Consider the following 12,792-nt stretch of genomic DNA (forward strand, 5'->3'; position numbering starts at 1 on the left):
GTGTGCTTATCAGGAAAATGTGCAGATCATCCTCTGTGGTGTTGTGTTATTCAAGCAGCTTCTGTTTTAATCATTGTTGTCTGTGATGTGTTTTGTTATGGCACCAATATGAAATGTCAGCAGGCATATTCCAATGTGGCAGACCATAATATTTACTTTAGAAATTGGGTCATAAGAAATCCAAAGCTATCTCAAGCTATATAGCATAGAATATGAAAATACATAAATGAACATGGCACAACAACAATTTAAGAAAATCACACATTCAAGAATAATTTTATAAAATCTGTACAATATGATAGAATGAACAATGTTTGGTAATTATATTTTTAGACTAACAAAGTGCAAGAACTTGCTTGTGGGAAAGGTGAAGTTAGAGGGCAGTACGACAGACACTGGATTAATAAAAAGCTTTACACAAGTACCACACCTTCTATGTTTTATTGTTCTAAAGAAATGTTTGTCTTTCTTCACTGATAAATATTCACATTTGCTTCATGGTTCAGTGTTGATCCTTTTACATTACCAAGAGGAGCACCTATACTGTATCTGTAAATATACCTGTAAGGTACCTTTAATCCCTGATAAACAAAATATGGTTTTTTCATTATATGCTTGTGACCCTTAAAAAGTGGAAAAGAATTGTGAACATAATAAGTAATAAAGTTAGAGCTGAAGACAGCAAAGGAGAACAGTTTCTTTATAATCAAAAAGAGGGACAACCGATGAGCTGGTGAGACAGCAACGTGAGCTGCTTCTTAAAATGAATTTACCATCTGTTTTTGTGAAGGCTTAAATAATGCAACTGCTTTAGATGGAGTCCTTTCTCTAAAAAAAGTCCTGTATTATGGCTCGGTTCCATGTACATCATGTATTTTCTCAATGTCAAAAGACCAGTGTTAATATTTTGACCACGATTCTGTGTTTTGGCCAAAAACAATTGCTCACTTTTTGAGAATGCTTTCGTTGGCCTTCCTAGAGGTCTCTCATCAAGCTGCTTTCATGTTAAATAGATTGATTGGTGAGATCACTGGGGTAGAGAGATTGATGGAGGACATACTGACACCAATGTACAAGTCAGGTAAGTAAGTTTACTTAAATTGTCCATAAGTGACAGATTAATGATGAGAGCATAAAAATGGTATCATAGAGGTGAAGGATAGAGATGAGAAATACACAAAATGTACACAAGCATGATAGATAGGTACTTCTCAGTGCTGCTCCTGTCCTGTAGCCTGCAGCCTAGAGCATATACGGCATACATACTCACTCAGCCTGCTCGGAAATAAATCCTTGCATTTCACTGATGACCAAGGTCACTGAGCCGATCTACAGTAAAGCTTCTCGACCTTGAAGGGAAGGCATCCCTGCATGAATGTTATTGTTGCAGCGCAGTCTGCCTGTGTTGTCAGTGCTTCGCTTTGTGCTAGAGACAACAAAACAGATGTCATATTGCCTCACCAGGAAGTGAAGTCTGTTGTACTGACCTGCATACACAGTCATTCAGTTTAAACAGTAAAAAAGTACGTGCACGTCTGCACACACACACACACACACATACACAGCAGCAGCACTCTGATCTCTGGAAAACCTGCACTGACCTTGTAGATACTCCTCTCCCCGCATATACAGTATAAATCACTAGCCAACATCCCTGTGTTACCATGGTGAGGTATATTAGTAACCTGAGACCTGTACACGTGAGTTTCCGTGGTAGCACTGAGGTAGACACTGTTGGAATATCAATTTCTCTTTGAAATGCAGTGGTGTGCAGAAAAAGAAGACATACATGAGCATATTTTACAACATGCATGATTGTCTTTAAAAAAAAAAAAAAAAATAGTTTACAGTAAGCATGTGTTTCTGTGCATGTGTGTAGTGTGCATGAGTGTGAGAATGATGGGTGTGGATTTTATGGAGTGTGTTTGACCTAGAAACTGATTAATTGAGTCTGGATGAGATGAAATAGGATGGATGTGGCGCACCGTGGTAGAAAATATGAAAGACTCATCATTTCTGCCAGGCATTAAAACTCATACAGATCAAAGGCATCAAACCCATTTGGATAAAAATGATGATTCATGACTCAGGTTCCACCTCCCTGGAAAACAGGAATTTCAACTATAGGCCTTTTTTTATGGTAGACATTTTGATGGGTCATAGTAGGAAAGATGCTAAATTAAATTAACATTGGCTCTACTCTGTTCAAGTGTGACAGTGAGCCAACATGCACCATGAAACCAAAGCAGCTAAACGGACTTTAGCCATCACTGATTTAATTATTCACACCTGTGCTTTCCTACATGTCAAAATATTTTGCCTGAGAAAGACCCCATAATAGCAAAAGGCTTCATAATACCAAACTGTTTAAGGAAAAAGATGTTTTTAAGGCCTCATACTGGTCTCCTATTAACTTTCTTCTGAGTGTTGACAACAGTTCACTGCAGCAATCTTTAACTTGGACCGGAGTTAATGGTTTCCTCAAGGAAAATCACAAGCAGGTAAGCTAATTTGAGAACACAAGCGAATTTCCACAACAGAGAGTGTCTTCCATATTTTATTTTTGTCCTCACCAACTGGTGAGCACCATGGTGGTAACTGATGAGAGCTAAGCTAAGCTAGCTAGTTTCAGCAGTAGCAGTTTTGTACACATTTTATATGAGGTATGTTGTTGAGACCATTTGCTCATTAGCTAAATGTTTTCTTGACACGCGTGGTCTCAGCTGACTAATATGACAAGGTTAAATATAATTTTGCTTTTGTAAAGTAATACTTGTATTGTATCTCAGTTGCTGCTAAGTGATTTTATTTGTTGAAATTGAACCTACAGGCTTATTCCACCAGGGTAGTCAAATCCTTCACGCTCCTTCATTAAGAGTCAACTGTGGATGTCTTGAACACCAGAAGAGGTATCCAAAAAAAAAACAAACTCAAAAACATTTCCATCACATCTTCTTTTCAAGTGCATCAATGTCTTTAAATGTTCCTTATAGTTTTTATAGTCTTCAATAGTCTTTTTGGTATGATAGCAATATATATAGTAGAGCACAAAAATCCTTGCAAAGTAATTGAGACAGCAATACAAAATGGCAGACCCACCAAACTGCAGAGCATTTACTTTGTGCGGTGTAGCACTTATGTTGAGAGGCATGGGAATATACCTAATGCAACACTTCCTGAACTTGCTCAACGAACAAGTCAGAATTAAAATAATTTTAGTAAAAGAATTAATCAATTAATGTCATTAAAACTAAAGTTCTAAAATGAAGTAAAAATGATTTGATTTGTAGATGTTCCATGCTGGAGCTTGTTTATTGTGTTTCTCTTCAGCTGTAAAAAGCCAGCATTTTCAAACATGCAGACTGAGTGTTTTCCATCCATGCTCTTGTGTGAGATAAACATCCACGAGTCAGCTTCCTCAACGCCATGGGAAGTGAAACTTACTGATGAAATTCATTATTTTTGGCCAAGGCTTCCTTGTGTAGGGGAACAGTTTGAACACATAATGTCTAAGTAATACTGTCCCGCAACACACAAACTCACGTACCTACAGTATGCCTGATGCATACACAGAGAGGTTGTGAAAGACTTTATTGTCAGAAACTCTTGGCTTTTTACCTTCAGTGGGACAAGGTCAGGGTGATGTTTTTAGGAAAGGATTGAATGAGAAGATACAAAGTCTTCTTTCCCATAATATTCTAGTGTAAATCTTCTTGTTTTGTGTCTTGTGTGTGGACGAATGGGGGCTGCTTAGATGCAGGTGTGTGGGTTTCTGTAAAAAAGGAGAGGACAAGACAAAGGGACTGTCAGCCAGACTGATAAAGACACACACACATAGTGTATTGAATATTACACTTATTTGTTGTGCATGTCCACCCACCTTCCTTCTCCCTTGTCTCTACGCTGTTGCTTAAACTTAAATTTCTTCTCACTCATCATCCCTCTATCCATCCCAGCATCCCCCTCAGATTTTATTATTTATGGCTCAGCTCTACATTTGTGTCATTATTGACCAGTTTTTGCACACTCTCCCACTCTTCTTTTGTGCCTTCGCTTCCACAGAAACTCTTAATTACACACTCACTCATGGTAAGACGTAGAAAAGGAAGGAAAGAAGGCATGGAGAGGAGATGTTCATGACAGAAAGGAAAAAAATGGAGAGACATCAGCAACAAGGGTAAGAAGCACACAAGGACGGGAATGGAGAGGAAGCAGGGAGGTGAGATGAATTGAACAGAGTAATGAGGAAAGATTAGACAGCTCAGTAGTTCTCTTCTCTTCTCTTCTCTTCTCTTCTCTTCTCTTCTCTTCTCTGTTGTATGCTGCAGACATATTGACAGACAGACATTAATCAGTCAATTGGTTCATTAACAGAGTAAAAAGGGAAGTCAGTAATTACCAGGATAGGACAAGTCATATGACTGACCCAAATTCCCCCACAGAGCTGTAAATGTCTCAGTAGTATGTAACACAGACAGTAGTGTGTCCAACTAGCAGCTTTGGTATTACTGTGTATCTGTTCCTGCTGTGGGATTAAACTTGGTGGATTTATGTGTGATTTCTTGGACAAATCCACTGTCCCCAAAAAGCAGTGGTGGCTGAGCATCCTCACTTTGCCCAGCTGTGTTACTTCTGCAAATCACTGTTCTATCATGTACCTGTTGATCGTGTGAAACCAAATATCTCCAGATTTGGCATTTTTACCTATTTGTTAATAAAACTTGTAAATCATATGCAAAACACCTTCCCTTATTTCAAAAACTAGAGATGGCAATACCACTAAAGTTGGTTTGGATCTGATACCAAGTCATTTTTTTACTGTTCTATGATTAAATAATCTGATTAATTATTAAAACATCAGTCACATGCACGTTGAACTAAGGAGGTGATTGCTGCATACTTGCACACAACAGCAGCAGAGCAGCAGGGAGTGTGTGTGTTCATGCTGACTGAGTCTCACCCACTGGGTCAAACAGGTGCATTTCTAGATATAACTGAGCTTTTAGAAGTTACTGCAGGTCACAAATCATCCCTCCCACTCTCTCTATCTCCCGTTCACCTTCCGACATGCCCATGTGCACATACACGTACACACACTGTTCACGCAGAGTCCGTGTTCCCAGTCTGTGAAAACAGAGGCTTGAAGGAGCGTTTAATTATGTGATCAGCATTAACAGTAGCTTTTAATGGAGGGATCTGTAAATCAAATGACACCAGAGGCCAAAGTAAAGAGAGTAACAGAGAAAGGTGCAAGGAGCAATGAAATGAGATAGTGAGGCAGCAATCTGGCCAGATGCAGTTCCAGATCTGAGTCTGACAGAAGGAGAGCTTCTTCTTTCTCATCTGTCTTTTCCATTATCGCTTGACTTCAACTGCAGAATGACTGCAGACTGTATCTTAAATTTTCAGAAGTCAGATGTTCTATGTTCTCGTTGTGTTAGGTCTGCCGAGTTTTGGGCTTTAAAGTTACAGACGGCAGAAGTACATGCACTTTTAGGAGTTTCAATTTCTGCTGAATTAAACACTCACTTGTTTTCCTTTTTACATGGGGTTCTCTCCTTCTCCATTCTTTCACTCATTTCTTCATTATTTACAAACAAACTCCAGATAAAAATAGCCAAGAAACAAAGAAATCTTTTCATCACTATATGTGACTGATGACTGAGTGAGAGAGAGAGCGAGCGAATGAGACATTGAGAGAATGGGCACAATTGTCTGTGCACACAAATGTTGGTATTCACGTGGTTACCCTTGTCTATACTGTACAGTGTCTGTTTATGAAAGGGAGAGACCCATAGTGGGAAAGAGAGATAAAAGAAAGAATGGATAGGAATTACAAAGGGTATGTTGGTGTGCATGTGCACAAACACTGAGCCTCATTGGCCAGATGAGTTATGATTACTACAAAAGAGGGACTTTAGTGAGATGACAGGCAGTAAGTCCAGGGATTAGGTCTGTTGGGCAACGGAGCACCAGGCCCCAGGGCGGGCTTTCTGGTTGGCTTACTAGAGGGATGGAGCACATGTGTCATGTGGATCTTGTTTGGGAGACAGAGGGTCTGGTGTTTGTGTGCTACAGTGCTGTCTGTCCTGTGAGCCTGCACTTGGCAGCCAGTAATTTGCACATTGCCAGTCACAGAAAACTACAACACAGGCAGAAACACACACAGAAAGAAACTTCTTCACATGGCTCGTAAAAATAACATCTGCAGAAGGATTATCTCATCAAATGATCACAAACAAATGCAAAGCTGCACACACATGCGTAAGAGCACACTCCCCTTTTCTAGCATGTTCCAGCCCATTTCCGATCCTAGGTATAGGAGAGAGAGAGAGAGAGAGAGGAAGTGTAGGCAGGAGAAAGTTATTGGTGTAAAACTGTCAAAGTCTTTCTCACTCTCACTTCTCAATCATTGCCTCAGCTCTCTTCGCCCACAAAGGCTTTTGTACCTCTCTTGTTCACAGCATTTCTTATTTACAAGGCTGTTTAAGATGTAAAACTATATGTTGCACCATTATTGATTGCTTTTGAGATCTCCTTTCCATGGTGATTCTTTAACTTTGTGTTTTATGTCAATACATGATTTTTACTTTGCAACTAGTACATTATTTAATTGGGGGAAAGGCGGCCAAATGTGATTTTTAACTTTTAAAAATTCCTGAATTCCTGAAAGTGAATATGTTGAAAAATACTCTCCAACTTCCTGCAGCTAACAGGTGTTAGATCTCTGCTATGATGCCCTTCCTAGCCTGAAAAAATTATCAAATCCTCAGGGAAGGTGAATTGCCCTCTTTAGACAGACGTAGCTTATTTTCCATCACAGTGTAAAGACTATGTTGCAAATGCCATCCATTTACCTTCCCATACTGTGTGTCACTACTCATTGTTATGTCAGAAATCTGCTCCTGTAGGCTGTCTGAAACCTGCGCTGCAGGATGTTTGAAATGTTTCATTTCCACAATGATGTAACAACACAGCAACTGTATAGAAGATGGGCTACAATTGCAACTATATGTTTTTGCACATTTTCCTAGTCTCCCCACTGCAATGCCTGAAAATTACTGGTATAGTGAAGGAGAAAGTTGCGCAGAGATTTATTGTGCAGTGGAAAAGGAAGTTATGCAACTTTAATGTCAAGTCCACTAGATTATTTGGTTTTGTCAGGTTTGGCAATTCTATGGAGCAACTGCCTCAGCTGTGTATATTCCTGCCAAGCGACCAACCCCTTGCCAGAACCTAAAACAACCATGGACAAAACCAGTGCTGTGGCATTTTAGCTTTTTGTAAAACAGGAAGCTGTTTTCCACCAGTACCTGCATTAACAGAAACAGGAAGGAATGATTTCTATTTGAAGAAACAATTGTGTGTTTGTAAACAGTAAAAATACAATTCATAAAAAGACAAGAAGGTATAGAATCACAATCACATGAACATGATGTAGATTTCCAGTCAAACAAGACTGAAATCTGTGATGTCATAGTGAGACAAGATGTGGAGTTGGTACAATATCTAAGTAAAATCCATGCTTACTGGTCAATAAAGTCAATCTCTCAGTTGTTTTCTTTGGATTAGGACTGCTGTGCTTGCCTTGGTGGTTGGAAGTGTCGTGCAAGTGTACAAATATACTGTTGGTACAAACACTTCAAGCTCTACTGTAGTAATTATAATGTAAATGTATCAGGTTTTTCCTTTTAAACAGATTATTAGGTTAGAAGAATCCCAAATCAAAATGTAATGGTCTGTCCTAATTGGCTCTGATGCTGACAGTTAAACTGAATGCCTTACTGTTATAATCAATGATTGATTATACGATCTCTTTAATCATTTACACTTTTATAATCAAAGGGTCAGGAAGGTTTATTTGTTTATGTGGGTTGTGAAATTAGACACTGCTCCAGTGTCTACTGAACACAAACAATGTTCGACCCTGTTTGCTCACATCTGATAGTGAATCTCATCACTTTAGCAGAACTGAATCTGCTGAAACAAAGCTATTAGCCTGGATATCTGTGTCTGAGACAACATTTCACAAGTGTTTGACAGCAGATACACTTCTCAAACAGTTCCCTATACACTTCCAGCTCTCAGGCTTAGATAAAGATCCACTTCTCCACCTTATTTCCAAAGACGCACACAGGACTGTGAATACACAGTATTTCAACGCATCTGCGTCTGTAGATTGCTTTGAGATGCATCAATCATATTATTAGTCTGCCCACGCAGTATGAAGTAATGACACTTGTGCATATAAAAAGACATGAAACTGGTGTGTAAGGGTGTGAGTGAGTGCAGAAACAATCCCTTTATTATTTTTTTCTTGTATGAGCTTGTCAGGAACAGGATGTACCTCTGAATCCTGTTGAGGAACATGTAGTGTAATCATTGCGAGCATGCTAGATTTACCATGGTGCATTTTCAAGAAGCTTTAGCCTCCCTATTTGTTTACCATGCAAAACTCTCCTCAGCTGATGCTCTCTTCCTGCATCGTTTCAGTGTGTCTTGGTTAGCGAGGTTTGGATTCTTATTTGAATGTTTCCACGTAACTTTCCATCCCCATCCTCCAGACCTGGTGAAATCTAAAAAAAAGTCAGTCCACTTATTCCACTGTCATGTATTTTATTATTGAATATAGTAATCATTGCCATGTGCTCTCTTAACCTTTACTTGTCTGTTATTTTCAAAAATGCATGTTATCATCATGCGTATCATGTTCTAATCCATTTTTGAAGCCTTGCAACAGCAGAATGAGATATTAGTGGTGGACTAGCTCCCCCTAGTGATGAGTTATGCTAATTGTTTGCAGTGTACAATAATAGAGTGAGGGGAACAAAGAATGTGTGAAGGGCAGTGGTGATAAAAGTATTCAGATAATTTGCTTAAGTAAAAGTACTAATAAATTGGTGTTCTAATACCCCATTACAAGTCCTGTATTCAAACCTTTATTAATGTAAATGTGCACAAGTCTTATCGGTAACAAAAAAGTAGCAAAAGTAAAAGTATTCATTATCCAGTAAAGTGTCTCCAGCGATTAATATTTTTTATATATGACATTAGATTGTTAACAATAGTAATGCATCAGTGCATAAGCAGTATATTACACTGGTTTTGCTACTTTCTATACAGTTAGGTAGTTTAGTCCAGTGTTTCTCAACGAAGGGGTCCGGTCCCTCAAAAGGATCTGATCTGATGAGTCATGAGATTATTCATGGGAGAGGAAAGCAGAAAAACAAGGTTCCGATACACAAATCTGTTATTTAATTTTCTATCTTTGCTGTTTTTGTGAAATGATGGATAATTTTACCTCTTTGGTCCACAAACAGTTATTTAAAAGAAATAAGTAGAACAGTTTAGAGGGGACATGTCTATTTGGGGAACTGTTAACTGTAAGATGTCACAACCCAAACGGGTTGGAAAGCAGTGCTTTAATCTTTAACAATGTGCTTTATTTTATATAATTATCACATGTTTTTTAATGTACGTGAAATTGTAATTATAAGTATTCAGGAACTTCAGCACTCAAATAAATGTAGTGGTGTAAAAAGTACAATACTAAAATGTACGGTAAAATAAAATGGAAACACTCAAGGTATAAGTAATTTCCAAGACATTACAAAGTGTTTATGAGCACCAAGGACAAAATAAGCTTCATCCTTACAAGATTTAAACTCTATTTGAACGAGGTTAAATTATGATACACAGATATTTGCATGTGTCTCTTGATATTAGTGTCTTTTTGGTGTCATTCATATTTGCTGCGATCTACAAGAACTGAAAAAACAAATGACTAAGTTTGGGTTAAACTTTTTCAAACACTTTTTTTTTTTTTTTAACAGTTTTTACATTTTTGTATGCAAAATTAATTGCTCTTTACCTACATGCTTCCCTTTATTTCACTCATAATTAAAACCCTTGTTGTTGGTGTATGTCCTTTTTTTTATATAACATGTCAAGACTCTCAAGACTTTTTAACTTAACTTTAGGTGGTGTCCATATCTAGCCCTAAAACTCAGACATAGCCTGTAGCCTATTAGCATTTGCACATTGAATAAAAACTGTGGTGGGCAATTAAGTGTGAGATGAGAATACAACCGCTGGGTGGCGCTACAGAACACGACACCACCGAGGAGCTGCTTCTTGATCATCCTTGTTTTACACCAGCATTCAGAGACCATTTGATCTCTTCTGAATATCAGGGTTCACAGTAGTTCAACATTAATTGCCCTCATAATATTTTGCATTTTAATCGGTTCAGATTCCTCACGGTTTCCCTGCATATCTGTGGGAGATGCAACAGGTGCGTTACTCCCATGTAAATCTATGAAAATAACCCGTTTATGACCGTGGATACAGTTGGACATGAGAAACACTGGAGAGTTATTGCGTAACGTTACCGAAGTAAATTACGCACACGGTCGCTCCACTTAACCCAAAACATCTCCTCCAATCAGAGCCCTGCTGCTCTGCATGGGGCATTTTGCGCCTCAGATACTCTCTGCCCAGCTGAGAGGTGGTCTTTGTATGACAGAGCTGAACAGGGGCTCCTGACTCTGCAGATCCTGCACTCCACAGGCACTGCTGCAGCGACTGGGACCTCAGAGGCTTTGCTCACACAGAGGTGAGAGGCTGCCACTTCTGCGCACACAAACTACCAAAGAATCCAAAGTGGCGCAAGAATCAGAGGCAAAACCGACAGAAGGACCCGTTTATTCCACTTTTTTTTTTTGGCTGGTGTTGTTCCCTTTGTAGAAATTTCCGAGCCTGCTTTTCAGTCCATTTTGAGAGCCTGATGTCTCTGTCGTTAGCTAGAGATTCACCTTGAGGTTCCGAGAACAAAATACCCCAGAACTGTGTCTGAGAGGACTCCTGGATCTGAGATGGGCTCTAGACTGCTGTGGCTGTCCCTTGCGCTGTTAGTGGCGTTGTCCGCCGGGCAGGACGCAGAGACCGGGGCCACGAAGGAGGACATCCCGGAGGGCGCATCCACCCTGGCATTCGTCTTTGATGTGACCGGCTCCATGTACGACGACTTGGTCCAGGTCATCGAGGGTGCATCCAAGATTTTGGAGACATCCCTGAGCAGACCGAAGAGACCTCTCTATAACTTTGCCCTGGTCCCCTTCCATGACCCAGGTAATGCAAACGGCGCACAATGGCTGAAAGTCTCATGCTGTGGTGGTCGCCTTTATTGATTTTCTCCTTGTGCGTGACATTTTTTCTGCGTCACTATAAACTGCGTGCACGTGTTTTTGTGATTATTTGGAATTTACTCTTTGCAGTGGAAACAAAAGCACAAAGAAAAGTGAGAAATGTGATAGTTTGCTCACAGTCCGCCCTTTGAATGCCTAATGCTCCTCACACCTCCAGAGGAGGAACTCGGGGGGATTTTGTCTCAGCGCACAGATGTTCAGCCTGGCGGTCACTATCATTAGCATTCCGCCAGGGTTAGTGTGTGGCTTTAGGTTTGCAATGCAGCTTGATGATTATCATCACCCTTGGGTGCTCTCTCATTCCGGACAACTAATGCCTAGGCAATATACTGTATCATTGGGCTTTTTAACAGTAATCTTGGCTTGCAGGTCAGAGGTGCAGAAACACAGTCATATAGAAGTAAACCAAATCTAAATAATCACTGTCAAACAATTCACATTATGTAGGGTTGGAGTGGGAATCTTTCAGGGCCAACCAAGCTATTGGAGAGAATACATTCAACATTGTGTATTTACTCACATGAGTTTTATCAGTATTCATGTTTACCATCACAACCACGGCTTTACTGAAGTTGACATTTGAATGGGCAGACACTGTTTAAGGATTTCTTATGTTCCTGTAATTACTGTTTTCTGAGAGGGAGGAGAGGTCACTTACCTGCTTGCAAAAACACCATCAAAGGCTGCTGTCATGCCATGTCATGGGGGTTTGTGTGCTGATCTGGAAGTGAGAAGTGGAGGGTGTCCACCTGCAAAAATGCTCATTCAACAGAAGGGGAGAGGAGACATGCTGCTGTGTGCTTAAGAGTGTGTGTGCACGGCAAAATGCTTTCCAGAAACACCACTGTGGATCTTATAACTGTCAACAGAGACAGATAGTGACAGAAATTAGAGACAACTGAGGGAAAATCTGTGCATTTGTTGTACTCAACAGTGGTCTTTAACTGTTTTATGGCACCACTTATTCCAATCATTTCTTGCCAAAGACTCACTGTTTTATAGAATTTGTGTAATATCCTGCCAAAAGAGGCTTTAGAACATTTCATACGATTTCCTCCACACTGCTTCAAGATATATTCTTTTAAAATCTACTGAGTTCAACCTGAACACACTCAGCAACTGTAGAGACGAACGGATCCAAGAGATCTGAGAGAGGAAAAGACATGAATAACCAGAGGTGATCTGTGTGGTGAAGAGACAGATTCCTATTCCAGATGTTTGTTCTCCTCTGCTAAATTTCAGCATGTCACAGATTCTTATGAGGCACAATTTCTCAATCACCGATTCAATTCGCCAGCTCTGTGCCTAAAATAATAATTATATTTAAGAAAGAAATATGCTCAGTATACACAAATGTTACAAATGATGAATTCATTACTGTCTGCCTCAGGGAGAAAAGTAAATGTCAGGTCATTAGCAGATGATAAAGGAGCTGTGATGTGTTGTGTCTTGGACAAAGCGATTTCAGTGAAAGAATACTTTGATTATAACTTGTATTTAACTTCAGGGCTTAATTTAAAGCAAATGTTTCCTCCATCAGAAGTAAGTATCGGATTTTCCTCGGACAGTAAACTGAAACTGAAAC

The 12,792-nt window shown here is 39.6% G+C and overlaps 1 protein-coding gene across 6 annotated transcripts in view; it reads left to right on the forward strand.

Moving 5' to 3' along the window:
* The first annotated feature begins 1,959 nt into the window (after positions 1 to 1,959).
* hmcn1 (hemicentin 1) overlaps positions 1,960 to 12,792 on the forward strand; it is an 87,591-nt gene continuing 76,758 nt past the window's right edge. For 2 of the 6 annotated variants that reach the window (XR_011692094.1, XM_071486219.1), the window contains exon 1: positions 9,983 to 11,130. Coding sequence is in view for 3 of the 6 variants with exons in the window: in XM_071486219.1 (XP_071342320.1) it covers positions 10,875 to 11,130 (256 nt within the window). In the remaining 3 variants the exon portion in view is untranslated. Of the gene's footprint in view, positions 2,502 to 2,830; positions 2,910 to 4,062; positions 4,178 to 9,982; positions 11,131 to 12,792 lie in introns of those variants that run through there. The other 4 variants (XM_071486216.1, XM_071486217.1, XM_071486215.1 and 1 more) reach the window with 4 other exon arrangements.

The sequence above is a fragment of the Trachinotus anak genome, unplaced genomic scaffold (assembly GCF_046630095.1).
Source record: "Trachinotus anak isolate AG129_WGS33_773 ecotype Australia unplaced genomic scaffold, CSIRO_AGI_Tana_v1 ptg000010l, whole genome shotgun sequence".
NCBI classification, from domain to species: Eukaryota; Metazoa; Chordata; class Actinopteri; order Carangiformes; family Carangidae; genus Trachinotus; species Trachinotus anak.